At 38.8% G+C, this 23,459-nt stretch overlaps 2 protein-coding genes across 2 annotated transcripts; both read right to left on the bottom strand.

Annotated features, from left to right (window-relative positions):
* Window positions 1-473: 473 nt before the first annotated feature.
* Window positions 474-23,367, bottom strand: LOC111871886 (ribosome biogenesis protein WDR12 homolog). The gene is made up of 9 exons (XM_023865268.2): window positions 23,232-23,367; window positions 22,797-22,882; window positions 15,382-15,598; window positions 12,913-13,053; window positions 10,678-10,853; window positions 9,426-9,505; window positions 6,947-7,193; window positions 4,907-5,039; window positions 474-1,126 (listed from the first exon to the last, which is right to left on the bottom strand). Exons 1-9 carry the CDS (start codon window positions 23,273-23,275, stop codon window positions 991-993), a joined length of 1,260 nt encoding a protein of 419 aa, XP_023721036.1. The 5' UTR covers window positions 23,276-23,367; the 3' UTR covers window positions 474-990.
* LOC111871887 lies at window positions 19,618-22,781 on the bottom strand. The gene is made up of 2 exons (XM_023865270.2): window positions 21,507-22,781; window positions 19,618-20,476 (listed from the first exon to the last, which is right to left on the bottom strand). Exons 1-2 carry the CDS (start codon window positions 21,685-21,687, stop codon window positions 19,710-19,712), a joined length of 948 nt encoding a protein of 315 aa, XP_023721038.1. The 5' UTR covers window positions 21,688-22,781; the 3' UTR covers window positions 19,618-19,709.
* Window positions 23,368-23,459: the final 92 nt, after the last annotated feature.

Raw genomic sequence — 23,459 nt, 5'->3', positions numbered from 1 at the left:
GACTCCTTGGGCGAGTGATCAGCTCGTCGCAAGGCCTCTACCTGTAGACAAACACAGAAAAATGCAGACAAACATCCATGCCCTAAGTGGGCATGGATGTTTGTGTGCCGATCCTGGCTTCCGAGTGAGCGAGACAGTGCATGCCTTAGACCGCTCGGCTACCGTGGCCGGCTTTCTTACAGATCACAGTAGCTTAATTAGGTCTTTGGTATATTCTGAAGGGCAAGATATTTCACCATTACCATAACTCATGGTTACTGGATTACTAGATATTTTACAGGACCATTATATTTTGGAAATTAGTACCCCTGTAAAATTTAATGGTCACAGTACATACCAGCTCTTTAATACACAAGACAAAATAGCAATTGATATTCCCTTTTTCTCTTGGTAACAACATAAATATGTTTAATATTTATAATAAATGTGATACAATCTTACACACTGAGAAATGTGTGTACAATACTTTCCTTGCATGACTTGCACTTATTGTCGGAGTTTACGTTACACACCTTGTTTCATGGTGTTACTTAGGAGACCATCATATATGGTATTTGGGTATATGAATTTAGAAGTCTCTCTCTTGTATTTTGTAAAATTTTGTGGGATTCAGAAGTCAATTATTTGGTTATGGTTTATTTTCAAATGAGACTGTTGTATACATGAAAGGATGCATGGTACATAACTGCATCCCTCATATCAACTTTCTGCCTACTGCAAATTTGGGTGTACTCCCTGTTACAGTTTCTTCCACAGTTTTAAACAAGATTACTTCAACAGAAAACTTCACTTGCCTCTGTTCTTGATATGTCTTCTGTCATGTCTTCACTTTGTATCAAATTAACTAACTACGAATTTTCTTTAAATTTGCCATTTCGTAAACATTTATTAAAATCAAATAATTTGTTACATCTCTCACAAATCATGCTCTTCTGTAACAATATTACTGAATTCATGGAAATTTACATATCTGGTTCAAGTAACAGTTCTTTACTTGTGCTGGTTTGAGTGAAAGATGCGTAGAGTGTTATCTGATCCTCCAGAAACAATCAGTTCTGGCTTCGACCAATCACAGCACAAAACCTTTCCATCATGTCCCGTCAGATCAAAGAGTGGAGCCTTTGGACTGAAATGACAATGTTACAACCACACATTAGATATTACATTACTTCAGTTAAATGAGCAAGATGGATTAACTGTTTTCTAAAATAGATACATCTATTCCTCCAGTACACTGATATTGCATTCACAGACAATCTAAATAGTGGCCAGGACCCATAATATAACATTATATATGTGCACTGTCTTTCTTTCATTATACTGTTCACCAGTGTTTTCACCAGAGACGTCTTTATGTGATCCATGTATATTTTTCTTAAACAATAAAAAAACGAATTTTTCTGTCACCCACAGCAGTCATGTACAAGAATGAATTTTCAGTTCAGGATGAGATCAAGATGAGCATTAGAAAATTTTTTAAGGCTCAGAAAGTAATTTTATGAATTATTTTCAGACACTTACTGCAGTGGTTCTCAACCAGTGTGCTGGGGGGGGGGGCTCTGAAGAGAAGAATGGTTATTAGCCTTTCCCTTTTTTGAAAATATAAAAGTAGCCTTATGAGAGTCTGTATGTGTATTTTGCCCCCTCCCCCCAACTTTAGAATGCCCAAACCAATGTTTATGAAATCTGATATGTATATCAGGGCACCTGAGCCCATCTCAATGGCATTGTAGGAACTGCCCACATTCAAGCAAATGTTACAGTGACAACGCAAGTATCATTGCTTAGCAACAGCAAGTAAACAGCTGTTCCTAGGCAAAGCGAGCAACAGCTGTTTACTTGCCATTGCTAAGCAATGATACTTGCGTTGTCACTGTAACATTTGCTTGAACGTGGGCAGTTCCCACAGCATAATTCATAAGTCCCTCTCATCAGCAATGCTAACATTACAGCCTCTCAAATTTCTGAAGCAAAACCTTAATATTGCTTGAACACCTGTACCAAAAATCATGAAACCTGGTATGTGCATCATGCAAACACAGCCATCTCAACGATGTAATCACAAATCCATCTCATCAATAATAGCAACACTACAGCCTCTCAAACTGTAGAGGTAATAACATTAATACTTTATTACCTGAATGCCAGAACCAATCTTCATGAAACTTGGTATGTATATCATGCCATTTGAGGTCATCTCAACAATGTACCTCCAATCAGTAATACCAACACTACAGCCTCCAAAACTGTTTTGTTTTACTGAGATAAAATATGTATGCGCATAAACTTTCTAAATTGATATTTGTAATAAAACATCTTCCTTCTGTTTTACGATAACTTCATATTTTTATACAATAAATGGCATTATTAAGTGTAATTTTATTATAAATTTCAGTTCTCCATTCTAATTCTACTGCAATGCAAAAAGAAATGAATATCCCAAGTTTAACCGACCCACTCAGTGAGGCTTCAAGCCCCACACGTTGGTCGCCACTTTCATCCGCCGCTTCCTTGTTGCTGTCTGGTTCAGGGTAGGGTGTGGGATTACTCTGAATTTGAATATGTATGGGCGCCAGTGGACTTGGGTGAAATCCACGAATTTGGAACGGGGAAAACAAAGGTGGGACGTGGATAGGCGTGTGGGGTTTCGACTGCTCAGACGGTAGGACAAGATTCTGTCTCAGGGCAACTTCTGGGCCTTGCTCACACAAGGAGAGAGAGAACACTTAAAACTCACACTTCACCAACACTGTTGCTCTTTATTATAGATGTGAACTAGAATTACACATTACAAGGCTGTAGCACTTTGAATTTGTGCACCGGACTAGGCCAACACTGATTTAACTTCTGGGTGGTCACTCCTGTTACTCACTAAGGCGACTGACTGCTCTGGAGAGGCAGAAGTCCTGACGGTTCCGGGAACGCCCGGTTTCCTCTCCTCTGAAATTTTGATGATTGGCTGAACCTAAAATTTGGGTGTTACTCTCACTGACATTCCGCCAGTCCCTAACGAGATCCATGTTAATTTGGGCCTAAGTACAACATGGTCCTTCTGACAGCTCTCAAATAAATGAAGGTACGCTAATGATCGCTCGGTACGCACCTTCAAAAATTATTGTGACTTGTATCTGTCAAGTCTCAAATTTTCAAAGACTTGTACCGTCAAAGTTAAGCATTGAAATTCCCAGAAAACACAGCAGGATACTTCCTGCTCTGTTCTGGGGGTGTCAAGTGACCTGCAGCTTGCTTGTCCCTCAGAAAGACCGTAGGTTGTCCTTGGCGTCTGCTGGTGCTGGGGTCAATTCTGTATCACCTTGTGTTAACAGTAATACAGTTCGTTTACATGTAGTACATTGTAATTAAGAATGTAAATGAAAAACACTGCTGAGGTTCCTGCATGGTGCGGTTACACAAGGGTGCTGCAAGTACCAAAAGGTTGAGAACCTCTGTCTGTCATCTTAATGAATCCTGCAGTAATGAAATACTCAGAAAAGCAAATTTTTCTTCTAGACCCCACCAATTTACTATATTATTTTAATGTAGAAACATTTAACTTTAATGAATACTGCTTAACAAAAGTATCAGTTTAACACAATAAAAACCAATCCCACTACAAAAATATATAATCAATATAACAATATATGTAAAAACAAAACTGTTAAACACTACAAAGCACATTTTACAAAATCCACCATTGCAGGTGCAAGAGAGAGATGGGGGAGGGGGGGAGAGTTTGAAAAGTGTTGCAAAGGTACGCTCATTATGGAAGACTACAAGAATGTACACAATGGTCACAGCAACGGCATTTTGTGAGAGGAACCCCAAGAATTAAACCCTAAGATAGAACCCATCCTCTCATCTCAACCAGAACCCAAAAGTGCCAGCCAAACAATGCATTCCACCCTGCTACCATATAACAGCGTCACTTTATGACACACACTGGTTGATTGCACGACTAGTGACATGAACAAAACTGAAAAATGAAACCGTGTTTGAGGTGATCAACTGGCAAGCATTCTGATTTAAGCGAAGCAGAAAAGGCACATTAATAATGGTCCATCTGAGTTCAATGACACCATGTTTTCATGTGATCAATTCATGAGCATTTCAATTCAACTGAAGCAGAAAGATTCTCGTCTTGTTCGATTCAATCACTGCTGCACAACTAAATCGCCTGTGCAAAAATCCATGTTCTCAGTTCTTTCACTTATTATCATATGGATTACTAGTCTATTTAACTGTTACAGTTTCTTCAGAATCAAATCAAAAGACAGGCAACAATGTAAACACAGGGTGTGAACTGGCTACCAATGCAAATGCAGCTTTATAACCTAGCTGCCATACATGCTTACCCGAGAAGGGACTGTTTATAGCATTACAATTACATGACACTTATGGTTAGCAGTGAAGCAGGAGGAAGGTGGTAAGGATTTTCAAACTCTGAGAACTGTGTTGCTATAGATTTAGCATGATTATAAAATCAGCAGCATCACTGCATTGCAAACAACAGAAGCATCTGGTGGCAAATTTTTTGAAAGCTGTTTCAAACTGCATGTTCTGTATTGTTAGCGCTCTTTGTATTAAAATTATAGTTCACTGCTGTTATTTTGATACCATTCATTGTTACTGTTAAATTTTCTTCTTTTTCAGTTTGTTTTTCTGACATGCATCTAACTATCATTCTGACACTTTTACTGTGTTTCACTGCAATGACATTTCATTACAACAAATATAATTTCATCATACACACAATTTTATAGACATTTCACTGTACTCTAGGTATCCAGATCTCATGTGAAGAGTGTAATAAGTGAAAGGAAGTCTTGCAGTTAGAAGTATTATCTAAAGAAATTATAAGATGACTGATCAATTTATGCAAACAGATTAAACTGAAGGAAAGAGTTACCTTCTTGAATCCCAGAGTTTAACCTGCTGATCATAGGATCCTGATATGAAAAGATGGTCTTCTATTGTGGACCATCGAACAGACTGCACCCACTGAGTATGAGATGTAAATGTGCTTTTCACCAGTGAACCCTCTGCCAACAAACAAAACATGTGACTGATGTACTGAAATATAACTGTCTCATATATAATTCATTCTGAGATGAACCTACTGTGTCTATTTTCCTTCAAATGTTTCAATCGATAGAAAATATGACTGTCACCTAAAAACACTGGTGTAACATCGAAACACAAATATGTAATTACATATAATATAAAAATTATGCATAAGTTATGCACAGTAAATTAATAAGTCAAGGATTTAACACCACAGGTAAAATTGTGAATATTAAATTAAATATTTATTTCATACTAGCTGTACCCGGCCACGCATTGCTGTGGCAGATCAAGTGAATTGCTTCCACTCCGCGAGTACAATGACCTAAGTTTGATCTTCTGCGAGGCATTATTTGGATGAACTAAAGCAGATCGATTACACTGAAGAAGAAGAAAGAAAGTTATAACAAAAACATATAAAATTGCAAAACATTAAAAAAGGAAAGAACACGAACTGGAAAACAAAGAAACAAAAAAAAAAAATACTAACAAAATATTTCAATTCAAACGCACATCAATCGACACAGCTCACTCCCACCGCCAACTGCACTGAAAAATAAGAACAGTTAAGAAAACGAAACGAAAAACAATGAAAAATAAACTATACTCACGAAATGAACGACGTATAACACGTTACAGTATATTAATATTGAGTACAATTAATATTTTAACAACCAACCAACCTATCACAGGTGTGACATACGTCACACATGATTTTAACATCATAAAGTCTTAAAATACATTTTTAGTGGGTGACATATTCTTGATGTCTTTTAAATTGTTGCATGTAACCTATGTAACGTTGTTGTGGTCACGTGTCTCCTATTCAGTGCGACAAGTAACTTCCATGTACATCTCGGATTCAGCGAATAAGTTATTGAATGCTCACGTTTACACCAGCGAGTGCAATTAATATCACGTCCAGTATCACCAAAAAACTCTTCGGAGCTGGACTGTTATAACCTGGTTTCGGACGCAATAGAGGGAACTTTCGCCCAGGGTTCGATTTCACGTGTTCTGTCCTCGTTGCCGTGGTTATTCCTAGGAAACGATCTGTTGGTATTCGATGGACAACAGAACACCTTGTAGAAGTGTTTGGTTTCATCCGTTGTTATGCAACGGAACCTCTTATCCTCTCATCTCCGGGGAAACGCGTTTGTTGTTTCGGCAATTCCTATGCAACAGCCCACTGTTACTGCATTTCCATGGAGGTATACTTTCCGGTTTCATCCGTTGTTACGCAACGGAACCTCTTATCCTGTGCAACTGTTCTAGCGTTACTATGGAAACGACTGCTGGATTCGGAACATGTGACGTGTTTTTACCTGTTTTTACATGTTACAGGTGTGACATCTATATAATAGGTACATAAAAAAACTCGCGTATTCGAATGGAACGTTGTGTCAAAATTTCAAAGCAATCGGTGAAGAACTTTCAGAGATTTTCGAACAGAGACAAACAAACATTTACATTTGTATTTATATAAGATTCTATTTCTGAAAATAAGAAACAGTATTTTTTTGAAGTTATGAGACATTTCTCAATCTCCTTTTCTATTGTCACATGACAATGACCTTATGACACTACTGCGTAAGTTTGCTGTTATAGGAATATGGATTCACAGAAGTCATTTTGCATGTGCAAGCACATATACACACAAACACTCTTCTTCCAGTACTACACCATGTTTAGTGAAATGCAGTTCTCAGACACTACTACTTCCCATCATAAAATGTATACATAAACATACACACATAATATTTTAGTTTTCCACATTACTGTGGAGGAATAAACTGTTCATCCAGTTATTAACTGTGATCAAAAAATTCATAATATTAAAGGGCAGGGCGGTTCATGATGAAAGAATATAACGAATTTCACAAACCATTGGATCGTGGGTCATACAGCCGAATATGCTTGTCAGCAGAGGCTGTAATTAACATTCCACTTAGAGGTGACCAACTTGCATCAAAAAAAGACTTGTTCCCAACAATCTCACTCTTGATGCCACCAATCACTGTGTCCCAGAGTCGCAGGGTGTGATCCCATGATGCGGTGCATATCTCTGATGTATCTGTCCACTGTACAGCAGAAATAGCTTCTTTGTGACCCTTTAAAGTCATTAATGGAGTCTGTGAACATTATCAAGCTGCATTAATGTTCTATAACAGAAACTGAGGGGACAATGAACAATAAATATATTGTCAAATAAATTCTGATTTCATGTAGTTTTTGACTGTGGTGTTTATTTATTGTAGATACAATCACTCACTACAAAGATAATAAGCAGTATATTTGCTAGTATTTTCTAAAACATACACATCAAAATTATTCCACGCAAAAACTGTAGATCATGAGATCTACAAGTCATCTTAAGCCAGTTATTTTTTCTTTTCCTTGTATGATATTTTCTTTAATTACAAAGTTCAACAAGTTTCACGAAAAGCAGGCTTTATTTGGGCTGACACGAATCAAAATCAAGTTTACACAACTACTTTCACTGTTAACATTCAATACCAAAACTAATCTAAATACAATGAACTGTTTCTGAAATGAAAAATGTGGACAGTCAGGCATGACCTCCTTAGAATATGGTGACATGACAGCTGAAAGCTGGAATATTTGAACAAAACAGAGACAATTGTTGCTAGGCAACAGAAAACATGTTTTCGCAGCAACAAATCAACATGCAATAACAGAGGAACTGTGAAAGCGATGTTTTCTGTGTGGTCTGCGCTAGGGCTATGTAGTAAGAACCAAGAGAGTCAACAATCAGGTGTGAAGGCGGGGTCGAATACCTCCACTGTGACCCTGCGAGTCATAAGAGGCGACGAAAAGGGAAGTCTCAAATCTGAGACAGTAAAATATGGTCTCGAGTCCCAAGGGACTCAGACCCTAGAAAGACTGCACTGGCAAGGACCAGCCCTCTCGTCAGAGAGGGTGCCCCCACAAAAACAAGACCATAACTGTTAAAGGTAATAAATATCTGGTCATGAGCACCACATGGGGCTCGACACCAAGACTTATTGACTGACTGACTGTCAGTCGCAATGTGACTTGGACTTGGACTCAACAATCAACCTTCTGTATGTATACGATCATAAAACAAAACTTTGCAGGCAACAAGCAGAAGTCACATAAAATCATGAGAATGAACATGTTCGCAGCACAGGACAGGGCAAAGCCAGACACAGAAAATATAACAAGCTTTGGTGGTGGTCAAGCTTATGACCATTCAAGTAACTAAGCTACCATTTTAGCATAAGATACGTAAAATAGGCATGATCTGCTTTGCAAAGCCTGGACTGACAGAGGACTTGTATATAGTGCAAAAGGAAGAATTTTCAATAACATGCTATATGTGTGATACGTTCACTTGACAAAAGCCAAGCCTATTCATAAGAGACAAACCCTTCCTCTCATCAGAGAGGATGTTACATAAGGACTATGACCACAATGGTTCAGTTGCGGAAAAAAAGTTCTCTAATCGTGAGCCTCAAGGGGCTTGGCACCAAGATGAACTGACTGGCAGTAAACTGCCAGTTGTAAAGTAACTCTAACTTAACAGTTAGTCAGAAATCAAAGAGGCTGGAGTTGGCAGTTACCGGTCTAGTCTTGAGTTACACTATTAGACACCACTACCAACTAAAGACTAGGGAAGACATGGTGTTCGCAGTAGTGATACACAGTGTATGTAAAACAGTGAAACCATTGTAGTTATTTGTAGTTACGAGCTATAGGCATGCAAAAAAGCCAGTTCCCCCAAATTAAAGCCCTGTGTCTTGTCATGTGGCAACTGATATCAGAAGGATTGGATTAATTTAATTATTAGACTGAAGACTGCATTGGGTAGTTATAACATTGTACTACTAAAATGGAGAAAATGGTGGAACACTTGCTAGTCAAAATGAGAGAAACTCGAGAGTTAGAAAACATCACTTCCAAGGTTCCTCTATTGTTGCGTGTTGATTCATTGCTGCAGAAACGTGTTTACCATGGCACTACCTAGCTTCTTTGTTCCACTATTCTGGCTTTCAGCCATAATGCATAAGGTTTTTTAACTCCTAGCCCACTTTCCATTTTTATGTGGAACATAAAATAAAAATATCAAGGTGACATAAAGTCTATATTTAACTTGATGTCTGAATAAGGGGTGCAGAACTGCATATTAAGTAGTCATTCATTCTGCTAGGTTTTCTATAATGAGAGAACTGTTTCAAGGAAAGTAGGAATCATAAGTTTTTCCCAGAATCAACTGCAACAATCATATCACTATGCTGAGAACTCTGACCATTAAGTTACCGAGAGCAGTGGGAATGGATTATGGTCACAAGGCAAATGGATTCTAAGGTGAGTTTCCTTACCCTAACTTGAGACATTCCATGTTCTGTTTTCAGACGCTTTGAAACTGATTCTCTTCCTTCATTTGATTTCTCATGGATGTCTGAAATAAAATGCCATAACTTCAAAGAGTTTCTTCTTTCAAATCCACTGAAGACTGAGACTGGCTGGAAACTCTGTATTATATGATCCACCTTTGAAACAACCTCAAACCTTGTGACATCTAAGATTCTCAAGGCAGTGAGAATCAAGCTTATGGACCACCAGGATGTGATGCTTCCTTCTTCAGGGCACTTTCCCACCCTGAAGATGGAGGCTGCAGGTTATTCCAAAATGTTGATATCCACCTACCCCAAAATGTTGGTGCCCAGCCACCAAACTATTTCGCATTACATTTCAGAAAACTGTAATCTTAAACCACCAAACAATCAAGGAAACAGCTTATATGGAAACAAGATGGGAAAAATTACACATTTCAGTAGTAAATCACTGTTTGCCACCCAGGTAAAATAGACTTCTTCAATGAGTCATTCAAACTCTTATTTTTGGAGTCCCTGTAAATTATAGCTACTGCAAGAAATAATGTATGGCTTGTGATGTATTATCAGTAACTTATGTAGACAACTTTGAGCACGTGTACTGCTTCGTCCTGTCTGCTTAAGAGATATGATGAACAGTATTATGAATTTACAATATTTTCTCAAAACTTTATATGTTACAGGGAAATACAAACAAACATTAGGCTTCAAACATGAACAGAATACATTTACTGCATGCAGTCACATAAATACAGCATGAGCCCACCAAAAGAGGCTGCATGGTATGCACGACTCATAAAATAGATGCAAGTGAAATATTTTGAAACATGACTTTCATAGGAGACACATGTATCATTTCTACAAAAATGTAAATTTTTCTAACCACTGGGGAATGTTGGTAACATAACTCCATAACAAAATGAATCTTCACCACTGTGCAAAATCTTGCACCTCCTCACACACTCATCTTAAGTCTGTTAAACCTTCAGACCTGACAAAGATAAAATGTTCCATGCATTAGGAAAATGAAATTCATATTATTCTTACTATCTGGTCTTTGCAAGAATGTTTTCTATCACAGAGCATTGCAATTTCTGATAGAGTGGAGACTGTAACAAATTGTGTGTGACTGTGATTTACAAAGTGTAGTCATGTATTATGTGTTAAAGTGTACAATGAATCTGATTACCAACCCAAACTCCATTTACAATCACTCCATACACATGATAATACTTACCTGCTGACCAGATCTTGAGGTGTGTGTCCCAGCCTCCTGTAGCCATTCGTGACTGACAAGGACTGACCCCTGCACACTCTAAACCACGTTCATGCCCTCGACAGACATGAATGCATTCCACAGCATTAGTAGATACATTCCATTCCCAGAGCATGGCTGTCTGATCATGTGATGCACTGGAAATAATGTAACATAATGATGTCATGGTTCGGACAAATACAACCTATGTAATTTTTGAGGTTTTCACGGTGATGACTATGAAGAAAGTCTTCTTGGATCTGGCGCCGTGTATCCTTTGTTTTAGCCGACGTTTCGGAGGAACGTATCGCCTCCATCATCAGTAGCTACTGCTCTCTCTATTCGCAACGTAATTCACCTGCCCTGAAGGTGGAGGCAATACGTTCCTCCGAAACGTCGGCTAAAACAAAGAATACACGGCGCCAGATCCCAGAAGATGACTTTCTTCAAATACAACCTATATTTGGAAATCTGACAGAGAAAGAATCCTTGACAACTCACATCAAGGATTCCTGCCTGTAAGCATGGTAAGCCCATGTATTGTAACAAATACTATTTCCATATGAATATCAATAGTTCAGCAATTACATTTCAATTATGAGGAAACCTGTGTCCTGCATAGCAGTTAAGGGTAAAATGAACATCACGTAGGAGAGTCTTTCTGGAGAGATCAGCAGTCATTCAGCTAGTCAAAGTATTACTCACCTATCTGCAACCTGAAGGTTATACTGTCATGGGCACAAGAGCCCACAAATGGATCCTATTCTGAACCAGATGAAACCAGTTCACATTCTCACACCACTTCTTTCAGATCAAATTAAATATTTCTGACTAAAACTGTGTATGCACTTCCATCTCTGGCATGTCCCACCCACTTCATCCTCCTTGTCTTGCTCACCCATCTGATGAAGAATACAAATTATGAAGATCCTCATGAAACTTTCTCCCCCTCCTGTTAGTACTGCTATTAACTTAGGAGGGACATATATTTTCAGTCTGCTATTAAATAACCAACTTAAGAAATTTATTTTCAATCACACTAAGCACTCAGACCACTACTGGGTCCACTGTGCACCTCTGGCCTCGTAAAGGCCCTTCACACAGCCCCGACTGTAATTCTTGACCAAAATCACCCTAACTGAGGCCATCCTCAAATTTGTTGCCAAAACCCATGCACAGCTGAAGATCTCTAGCTTCCTGTTACTTTCTCCATTTTCACTCCAAGCAGTCTTTACAGCATACTCATCAGGTCATATTCTTCTGTCACAGACCAAATTTCATATTTAAAAAAAAAAAAAAAAAAAAGCAAAAGGAAAAATTCTAAGTGGATTCTAAAGGGTTCTGACAATGGTGTGTAACACTCAGAATTACTGGGGTTTCAGACTCTGTCCATTGTCTGGTATTCTAAAATCTATAACTAGTTTTTAGAATACCAAACAAAGTTCAAAAACCCAGTAATTTTGGGAAAAATTACAGTTTTATATATTTTAATCTTTTCATCAGAAGACCTGAATGGTAATTTTCTTTGCACAGTTATTTTCATGTATCCCTACATAAAAGAATTCAATACTGTGATCAGAACTTTATGGAGACAAGATTTCTGAATACCTCCATTAGCCTGTCAGTGTGGCAGCAAGGTGAATGTGATGCCATTTTGCTGAAAAAGGCAGTAGCAGCTTCTTTACAACAATCCTGTTTCATCTGAATAACCATTTCTGTGCAATTCTTAGTGTTATTGGCTTCCATTATGCAGAAATAATGAACTTGCAACCTTTCAGTCTCTTGGAGTCTAGACTGTGGGTGTTCCAACACAGATAAAGTTTGTGTCAGGAAAAGGACGAGAGCATCTTCATGCTTTACTTTAACCTTTTCAGCTTGCCAGAACACAGAGAACACCCAGAAAGAAAACTAATTCAGAATGTGACAAGAAGTTACAAATTATGGTACAGAAAATCCCTTTTACTTTTCAGATTAAAAATTATTTCAAATTCTCTCTGAATTTTAAAATTATGTAATGGTGGGGAGGTACCCCACTTCTTTATTACCTCTGAGAACTGCTCAAAACATGACAGTCGGCCCAGTGAAAGAACTGAGGAAAGCTAAACCCCTGTCAGAGAAGATCTCCCAGCCAAAAGTCAAACTGGGAACCCCTTGAATAGTATGAAATGTTAACCCCTGATTACTTGGTGTCATCTGTAACATGTATTTATGTACTACCTTACAAATGTTGCCAACATGTCATCATGTGTCACCCATGCTACAGCTTTAACTGGACCAGTGTGTCCTGGAATTGTCAGCTGGTGTTTCCCTTTTGCTGTCCACAGATGCAAGGTGTTATCATAGCATCCAGACAGTATCCTAAATTAAAAAATATACATCACCCTTTTAAAGGAAATTACTTGTCAACAGAGAGTTTCACATTGTCATATATAAACAATAACAAAAACAACAACAGTTGCTACCATCATGTGCGTGCATACACATGCGCACGTGCGCACACACACACGCGCGACATGGCAGCAAAAGCCAGAATAGAGGAGCACAAAACAGACAGCTGTAACTATGCAACAGCACAGTAAACATGTTTCCACGGCAACAAATGAACCGTTAGTTAACTTCATTAATAAAATTCAATATTACAGAAATCAGAAAAGACTGAAATTTTTACCATTACATCTTTCATTTCAAACTACTACAAAGAACAGAGTATAAGATTGAAAGGATCAATTATATTTCCTAATTAAGACAAACTCCATGGCAAAAGTTATTCCATGAGCAGCTGACATACAACTGTTACAAAACTCAAAGGATCATTACTATGTCCACATAAATTCATCATTATAACCTACCTTGAATCTACATGACATATGAAGTAACATGGTAGCATTTAATGTACCCTGTTGTGACATAATAAGCAACATTTCTTTCTTAATTTAAAACTCAAGGTTCAACTGTTGTTGCTGTTGTTGTTGTTGTCATCGTCATTGTCAATTCCTGCTGCTCCCTCTGGAGCATAGGGCATCTCTGAAATGCCATTTCACTTCAGTTTCCTAGTCTTACAGAGAGTCAGTAGCATTCCATGCTGGGAGATCAGCCCATCACAAGGCTGCTACCTATACAGGAAAATACCAACACAGAATAAATGCAGATAGACATCCATGCCCTGGGTGGGATTTGAACCCACAATCCCAGTGTTCAAGCAGGCGAAGACATTCCATACCTTAGACAGCATGGCCACTGTGATCAGCAAGGTTCAATAATTCCTTCAGCAAATGCCCACCCTTGTCAAAAATAAACTTCTGGGATGAAATATGTAAAGCTTCAGCAATGGCATGAAGTGACCTCAATTCATGATATTCAAGAACTAGCCATTGTGTGGAACTCAAATGTGCATCATTGTAAATGTTCATGCATACCAGCTCTTTTCAGTTCACATTCACTACCAATCTCACTAAGTTAAAGTTTAATATTATCTTCCTAGTTATGCACTGGTAACACAAGTGGGCTTTTTCTCAGGGATTTCCAATCACAACTCTGCATGAATGTCTTGTTTCCCCATACATGCTACATACCCTGTACAATTCAACTGTTTTAACTGCTTTAACATTACTGACAAGAGCAAAACTTTAACTTAAGTCATAATTGTTATTGAATTAATATTTTAATTCATCAAACACTTATTTCACTGGTTTTAGGTATGACATTTCTAATGATAAATTTTAATTTCTTTTACTTTAAAGCAAGGCACTTTGCTGACAAGTGGCAGTTGCTAGGTCAGTTAGTTCGCTTGTGGACTACAGGCCATGTAGTTAGTTAGTTAATTAAAGCCATGCAAGGTAAACTTGTTGCTGTGCTTAACTAATTAAACACCATGCACTTAAGACAACTGGGCATTGGAGATAAGCTCCACCATCCTTGACCTTGGCACTAGATGGAGGTGAGTAGTCAGCTTCATGTCCTGGCTGCTCTAACCCCAGTACCCATTTGACTGAGGGTTGGGTGGGCCCCATAGCCAGTTTGGACACCGTGAAGCAGAGAAAAATCTCTTGCCCTGCCAGGAATCCAAGCCCAACCATCCAGTCCATAGCCAGTTGCTATACTGACTGAGCTATCCTGGCTCTTGTGCTTTAAAGTAGGGTACCATATTTCAACTTTGCTTCATCAGATATGCACCTTGTTCTGTTCCTTAAAAAATACTTACTTACTTACCTATGAAGCTGAGCCCTTCTTGAGGAGAAGCCAAATCTGCAGCTACTCAAGAATTTCCCAGCATTTTATGGAACCGGAAAGTTCATTACCGTGTTCACAAGAGCCCTCCACTGGTCCCTATCATGAGCGACATCAATCCAATCCATGCCATGCCATCCTATCTCTCTAAGATCCATTTTAATATTGTCCACCCACCTACACCTTGGTCTTCCCAGTGATTCTTTCGTTCTGGCATTCCCACCAATATCCTATATGCAGTCCTCTTCTCCCCCATTCGTAAAAAATACTTACTATCAAATATTAGAGAAATTGGGACTATAATTTAAAGAAAATGATATTTTAACAGTTTTTTTAATTTTGATAAATGTAAACCAAGTTATAACATGGCACGGTTGTGTAATGTCTCATCACTGACAACTACAAAGATACAAGTTTCTTAAGCCCCTTTTTACCAGGCAGATAAAATATGGAACTTACCAACCATCCCTGACTTGTACTGCTGACACCCAGTCATCATGAAGCAAGCAGTCATGTGGTTCTGGAGCAGGAACTCGCTCAAAATACTCCACATCAACTGTAACTTCACTTGATATGGAGTGCTCTTCTAGATGATCAGACAGTGGGACTCGTAAGACTTCTCCATACACCAGGAAGTCAAAATCTATTTCTCGGTAACATTTCTCTGGATCATTTCCTACGAATGTGNATATATATATATATATATATATAATCATAAGCTGTTATATAATGAAACATGACATTTTTAAGACTCTTTGCTACATTAAACTCCTTGCTATCTGGCATCTATTCATCTGGAATGCTCATGCAACCAGCAAAAATTTCATAGAAAATTTACCATTTTTATAAAGTTACTTCAGAAACAAACTTATTATGCATGTATGTTCGTTCACACATCATGTGATAGTTCTCACAACTGTCACTACTAATGCTGCTAGACATCCTCTTTCATACAGGTGTCATTACAGCAGTCAAGTGTATGACAGTGTTTCTGTGTTGTTTTGTTTGGCCCTTTGAATATCGATGTGGTGGTGTTATCGTTATTTTTATGTGCTCAATTAGCATGTATGTTCCCATGCAGTTGCTCCAGTGCTTGACCAGAGCAAATGCATGGGAACATACATACTGATGGGGCAACAGAGATCAGCTAAGATGGGTGGCAGGATTACTTACTGGACACTGCCACCTGAAAGGACACCTTTTCAAGTTGGGACTGACAGATAACCCAACTTGTGAAAGGTGCCTACAAGAAAACAAATCAGCCACACACATCCTGTGTGATTGTGAGGCTATAGCTTGCTTAAGATTTCTCCACCTGGGTCAGTTCTTCATGGAACCAAGTGACTTTTATGATGCCCCCATAAACAAAGTCCTACATTTCATTTGAAGTGTAGGATTAATAAAGGGGTAATCAAAAGGGGAAGCACAATAGATCATTGAAGGTTGCAGTGTGATAGCCGGATTTTATGGCCCTCCCCTCATACTCATACTAACGGGGCAAATAAAAATAAAAATGATAACACTCCCCAATATTCATACAGCTAGCAAAAAAAAAAAAAACTATGGACACTGCAAGAAGGAAGTAGCATATGAAAACATAAAGTGTGATGTTCTTAAGAAAATACAGGGAGCGTTCTGTATACAATGCCTCCTATTTCTTTAATGAAAACTACAATAGATACAGAAAGCATAATAACACAGTTAAACAGAGCAAGATTTCAGCTACTTACAGTTATTTTTCCACATAATCACCACCCTTCGTTATGCACTTTCGCCAGCGATGAACAAGAGCCTGTATGCCGCGCCCATAAAAGTCTGCCCCAGCAGAGGCTAGCCACTTTCTTACAGCTGCAATCACAGCATCGTTGTCTGGAAAGTGTTGCCCACGTAGTCCGTCTTTCATAGGCCCGAAGAGATGGAAGTCTGAAGGTGCTAAATTGGGGCTATAAGGTGGATGTGGTAGGACAGTCCAGCCAAACTTTACAATGTGGGGTGGTGGTCGCCAAACTGGAATGGGGTCTAGTGTTATCGTGTTGCAAGTGAAAGGTTGTCTGCTTCTCTGGCCTGACTTGGGAAATGCGGACTTTCAGCTTAGTCAGCATCATCTTTTAGCATTCAGAATTGACAGTCTCACCAGGCTCCAGGAAATCCAACAAAATCACACCCCGCCTATCCCAAAAGACCATGCACATCACTTCCCCTGCCAATGGCTGTCTTGAACTTCTTTTTTCTTGGGGAATCCAGATGTCGCCACTCCATCGACTGCCTTTTGGATTCTGGCTCGTAGTGGTGACACCACGTCTCATCTTCAGTGACGATGCTGTCCAGAAACTTGTCACCTTCAGCCTCAAACTGGTGCAACAAGTCCTGACAGATTTCCATTTGATGAGTTTTGTGGTCTTGTGTAAGCATTCGCGGGACCCACATGGAACAAACTTTGCGATAATCCAGCTTCCCCAACATCGTTTCCAATGCATTACAGCCGATATTAAGCCATGCACACAGTTCCCTGGTCGTCATCTGCCAATCTGTATGGATGAGGCACTGTTCATTGTGAGGAGTGGCAGCTGAGCAGGGACGCTCAGGGCGTGGTTTGTCATGCACTTCACTTTCACCACTGTTGAAACGCACCACCCACCACCTCACTGTGCTGACATCCACTGTATCATCTCTGTACCCCTTTAGCAAGCGTTGACAGATATCAATGGGTGCAATTTGTTCGGCAGTGAGAAATTCAGTAACACATTTCTGTTTTGTACACACCATTTTGGTAGACTGCTCTGCCATCGCTATCTGCCGCACAACAACCAAACTAACAGTACATTGGTGGGAAGGTTCAACCTTTGCTACAACACCACCAACATCCAGCTCAGACGTTACAGATTAACACAAAAAAATAGGAGGCATTATATACGGAACGCCCTTCGTATATTTAATGTGAATGACAACTATGCGATAACACTGGAATATTTTAACTTAACAACTAATGCAGTGTAGCAATTTCAGCAAATGAACAGCTACCTGAGGATGGCCAAGTAGGGCCAAAACATTTAGCAGTTTAATTGTAATTTTAATATTATTTAGATTACAGACAAATCTTAAACAGAGTTGCATTAAAGAAGGAAGTGAGTGTGTAAAGTGATATCACCTGATGCTATCTCAGCAGCATACTTCATAAATCCCTCCCATAAATATCATTGACAATGCAGCCACTCAAACTGTTAAGGCAATAACATTATGTTAGTTGAATGCCTAAACCAAATGCCATAAAATGTTGTATGTATATCATGACACTTGCAGCCTTCTCAAGAATGTACTTCATAAATCTTATACTCTGCAATCCATGTCACATTCATGATGCCATGTCTCTGCTTGAGAATGGCAACATTGCTTAAAGGTTATGAGCCTGATCAGGGATGGAAGGGGTCAGATACTACATGATAAGAAGCAGAGAATTAATGAGGAAACTGTGTCCGTGCCATAGCTCAAGCGGTTAGTCACTGGCTTCCCAGTGCGGCGGCCCGGGTTTGATCCCGGGTCTGGTCAAATGAGATTTGTGGTGGACAAAGTGGCGCTGGGGCAGGTTTTCTCCCAGTACTTCAGTTTCCCCTGCCAATCTTCATTCCACCAATTGCTCCACAGTCACCCTCAACTATCATCTGGGGCTGGTACAATAGGCCAGAAGTGGCTGCAGTACAAGGGACTTAGTCCCACCCCACTAGCAATAAAAAAAAAAGAATGATGAAACTGTGTGCAATACAGTGTGTATTTCTCCTTTCCTTCAGCACGCTTTCTTCGCATTTAATTACGATCATATCGTTGTGTATTTGCTCAAAGCAAGATCTGTGGTGCAAAGAAACAGCTGTTGCTAGCAAACCGCTTCAAAGCAACATTTGTTTCTAGGCAATGGCTGCAAAACAAACAATGTAACAACGTTCATTGTTAAGCAGTAGATTCCTAATAAGCAAAAACTGAACAGAAACAAAGGAATGGTATTTTTTGTGCAGTCCATGCCAAGATGTTATAACCAGGATGGTCTGGAGCAAAGAGTCCAGTGCTCAGTTGAAAGTCAGTCTCTGAAGAGAAGACTTGGAGGTCAGTCCAAAATAGTCGCCAGCCTGTGAGTTAGTTCAGTCATGGGATGCATGCCAGACAGTGTTAAATTCTGTTACCAGGAAAATCTTGTGAAGACAGAGAAACTTTGTGTGTGCTGTAGTTACAGTAATATTTGGAATGTAATTCAGTGAGACTCTCAAGGTCCGTTCATATCATCCTGCATTGATCGTTTCATACACGTAGCGTTTCCTGCACGACATTTGTGTGAGCTTTCATATCATCCTGCATCGATCGTTTCCTGCACGACATTTCTACGAACTTTTCATATCATCGGACATCGAACCATTCCAGCCCATACTTTCTTGTAAGCATGTTGCATCTATCTACTGAAGAATTGTGTGTTGTATCAGTTTTAGTAGAAGAAAAGAATATTCAAAATAGTGAGAAATGTAAACGTGAGCGCTTTTCCATCCATAAAATGCTTAATAAAAGGAAGACAGAAGGAGAATATTGGACTCTATAAAAAGATCTAATGGATGATGACGAAAAGTTTTTTCAATATTTTCGTTTATCTCAATATCAATTTAATGAGTTGTTGGAAAAAATCAAAGTGATGATAACTAAAGAAGACATGGTTTTCAAGGAAGCAATAACTCCTAAAGAAAAACTAGCGGTTTGCTTGAGGTATGTTTACTTTTATTAATTTCTACTTATGTAGCAATACAGTGTTATCAGAAATTATTATAATAATCTTTAAGTGTGTCCGACATTTGCACAGCATTTAGTGCTTGTTCTTGTGCCGTGTTAAATTCTTGAGGAAAGTTGATATTTATTTGGGAATTTTGTTTCTCCTCATACGGTTGAGAGCTCCAGCTGTCACTTGAGTAGCTATAGATAGATGGGCCAGGAGAAGTAGTGGGTGTCGTCGCTGGCTGTTCTGATGGTTGGGTTACTAATTCTATTTCTAATTTGGAAATGACCGAAAAAACTCGTGCTTTTGCTATAGCGCTCTGGCGTGGTGGAAATTTTGTTACAGTTGCTGCCATACTGGGACAAAATATATCGATGTCATCTGCTTGCTTCTGATTCAGTAGATATTTCATCATCACAGCCGAAGAGGTTTCCTGAGGTTCAGGTTTCTTTGGGAATTGTCGTGATTTCGTCCTTGTGGGTAAGCGCACCAATGGGGCAGTGGACTTTGGTATGTTGGAGACTGGCGTACCCGATTGTTGAGACAAAAATATGGGAACTGTCGGGTTATCTTCTGGGATTCTTTCCATGTTGCTGGAGCTTTCATCATGTGTCTCCCCTTCTGCACAATTTATGGAAGTGATGGCAGTCCTGTCCTTTAAATATGGTTGAAGAAAGGACATCTCATCCTCAAATTTCCATTTTTTTACAGGCACACATTCTTGCCCACTTTTAGTTTCCTTCTGCCTCTTAATTGCACGTCGAAACTCGTTCCTCAAAGCATTCCAGGATTTTTTACACTCTTTATCTGAAAAAGAAAACAATTAAATTAAAATAAAATCGACCCAATTCCATTTTTAAACTTAACTTTAATTTCTTTTCAGATTCTTGGCTACTGGAGACTCTTTTAAATCTATAGCCTTCAGTTATCGCCTCGGAATAAGCACCGTGCAAAACATTGTTGTGGACGTATGCAACATTATTATACAACAATTATTGGAATCGTATATGCCCATTCCAACAAATGAAAAATGGTGCGGGATTGCCAATGCAATTTGGAATGCGTGGAACTTTCCGAACTGTGTTGGTGCCATTGATGGTAAACACGTTGTAATAACAGCCCCAGCTAACAGCAGATCCTTGTATTTTAATTACAAAAAGACATTTTCAATTGTGTTAATGGCTCTTGTGGATGCCAATTATAATTTTATTGCGGTGGATATTGGCGCCTACAGAAAAAATAGCGACTGGGGTATATTTGCCAACTGGAAGCTTGGAAAATATCTGGCTCAGAAAAAGCTAAATATACCTGAAGATAAACCATTTCCAGAGACAGTAACACCCATGCCCCACATCATAATTGGAGATGAAGCCTTCCCACTGAAGACTTACTTAATGAGACCATATCCTGCTTCACAAGAAGCCGATCTGACAAAAAGTAATTTCAACAAAAGGTTGTCACGTGCGCGAAAAGTTGTTGAAAACGCATTTGGGATTCTAACCCAAAAGTTTTGTTTGTACAACAGAAGAATACAATTGAAACCCGAGAAGGCAAAGAAAGTTATATTGACCACATGCATACTACACAATTTCATTAAAACCGGTGGTAATGTGAACTTTCATGTACAAGACCAGACTTCACATAATTCACCTAATAATTTCAATACAATATGACGTCAAGGAGGCAAGAGTTAGGACGCTGCTTTTCGCATCAGAGAACAATTTGCTAGGTTTCTAAATTCGCCAGAGGGAAGAATTGGCTAACACATAGGCCTACAATATAACTTACGTATCACTACACTTAATTAATGTTTAAAATAAAATACTTCTTTTCTTACCAGATGTGTGTAACTTTTGAGCAATTTCTCTAGATGCTGTGTCCTTTTTTTGGGTATCACTATATCTTTTGTCCTGTAAATCATACAAAAATGAACACTCCCGTACTAATTCAATCAACTTTTCATTGTCCATGATGGAAGTGCACTTGGATGTGTATGAACACGACTGAGACTCGTTCATACTGTACGTATTGCATCCGTCGCGGTCCAGACATGTAGCGTATCAGAAAAATATTCTCTCCGAAAATTCCGCACGGAGACGGACCGTGCCGCATCGTGCAGGGAACGATTGAAGCATAATGATATGAATGTATCTATAAACACAGTACTAAAGAATATCTGTCATGTAGGAAATGCTACGTGTAAGAAACAATCAATGCAGGATGATATGAATGGGCCTTCACAGTTACTCTGTTAAAACATGTTACCAGGAAATGATTAGTGAAAGATGACTGAAAATTAGTGGCAGTGTTATAGTTATTTGTAGTTATGACCTGTAAGAGGGCAATAAATCCAACCTCCAATCCAAAACCCTGTCAACAGTCATTCATACACATGATAATATTATTTTTCTAAATGTAGTCTGGGCATTGTAACAGCTGGAGAATGTTGCTGGATACCTGCAACTTAATCAGTACTTTTACATACATGTCTCAGGTATAAACCACTAACGATGAGAACATTCAGTTCTATACTTCTTAGATTCTACGTAAGGTATGAAACTACATGCAGAAGAATTTTGCACAAGCTAAGATTACATACTGTGTGAAGGTAAGCATCTTATTGTTTATTTCCGAAAAAACTTAATGATGCTGTCAGCAGATCTAACTACACTGTAATAACTGATAGGATATTAGTGAATAATGAAGTGATTAGGATGTGGAACAAAGCAGTCAAGGCCTAATCTGGGTATTATCCTGACATGTCTGGCAGGAATAAGAAAGGCCATAAAAAATTTGCCAGGATAACCTGTGTCTAAGCTGAGATCTGAACCCGGGACTCTCCAAATACAAAGCAGGGATACTAACTACCTAACCACGACATGATTTTCATTGTTACTAGTTAATACTTTCCAGAATTCACATTTAAAATGTTCACTTCTTATTACAAATCATACAAAACTACTTTCTCTACCCAAACTTCTCCACCTCAAAGCAAATCTTACACTTAACTTGCAAAGGACTGAGCTTCAAGAACAATAAGGATGAAGAGAGGGATTAACACACATACCCTTAACCCTTGATTCTTTTACATTTTCACTAAAAAATGAAAAATAAAATATCTACGTACCTTTCAAAAGCTCGTTAATCAGCGAATTAAGCTCATTGCTGCCTACACTAGATGGGACTGTAAATGGAGTATTTGGAACTGCATATCTGCAAAAGTAAACGCTGCTGTAGACCTTTAACAGGAATAAAAAATGTGTGCATATATTCGATTGACACTAAAATTGCAAGAACTCATATAAATTAAAAGGGCACAATGATGCACTTTTCCAAGTCTGGTATCGTGTCGTTCACTAATTACAATACTTTGATAGATACCGCCTTTTACAAAACTTCAATCACCACGTTCATACCATGCCGGTTTCAAGATGTCAGTTAAGTAATAAATATATATTACTTCCATCTCATATTAACTATTCAGGAACTAAATGAAATTCAATATACATATGGATACAATAACAGATAATGTATGCATATTAGTCATTTAATTCAGACTTACTTGCGTTGTTTTGTAATGAATCTAACTTGCAACTGCACGGCCATGTTCTTTGTTGTAAAAACTTTTCCATTGCATACTATTTATGGCATCTATCGCTATCTGTGGATCACCCCGCGGAAACTCTTCGTTAATGGAGGGCAACATAGCTGCGGTGACGTTACGTGGCATTATTGCTGCCATCTCTACGTAGGCGTTCCTTGACTAAATGAGAAAAGGCCACCAGCACCG

The sequence above is a fragment of the Cryptotermes secundus genome, unplaced genomic scaffold (genome assembly GCF_002891405.2).
Source record: "Cryptotermes secundus unplaced genomic scaffold, Csec_1.0 scaffold1350, whole genome shotgun sequence".
Lineage (NCBI taxonomy): Eukaryota > Metazoa > Arthropoda > Insecta > Blattodea > Kalotermitidae > Cryptotermes > Cryptotermes secundus.
Note: the sequence above shows the minus strand (reverse complement) of the source record. Positions and strands in the feature narration are given on the sequence as shown.

Bases quoted from the DNA above. Each gene is read 5' to 3' on its own strand.
- LOC111871887 (XM_023865270.2), bottom strand. From the start codon at position 21,687: ATGAACGAGTCTCAGTCGTGTTCATACACATCCAAGTGCACTTCCATC. The intron at 20,477-21,506 runs GTAAGAAAAGAA...TTTCTTTTTCAG, and splicing joins TCAAAAGTTACACACATCTG to ATAAAGAGTGTAAAAAATCC.
- LOC111871886 (XM_023865268.2), bottom strand. From the start codon at position 23,275: ATGGCCGTGCAGTTGCAAGTTAGATTCATTACAAAACAACGCAA. The intron at 22,883-23,231 runs GTAAGTCTGAAT...TTACTTTTGCAG, and splicing joins TTCATTACAAAACAACGCAA to ATATGCAGTTCCAAATACTC. The intron at 13,054-15,381 runs GTAAGTTCCATA...TTTTTAATTTAG, and splicing joins GTACAAGTCAGGGATGGTTG to GATACTGTCTGGATGCTATG.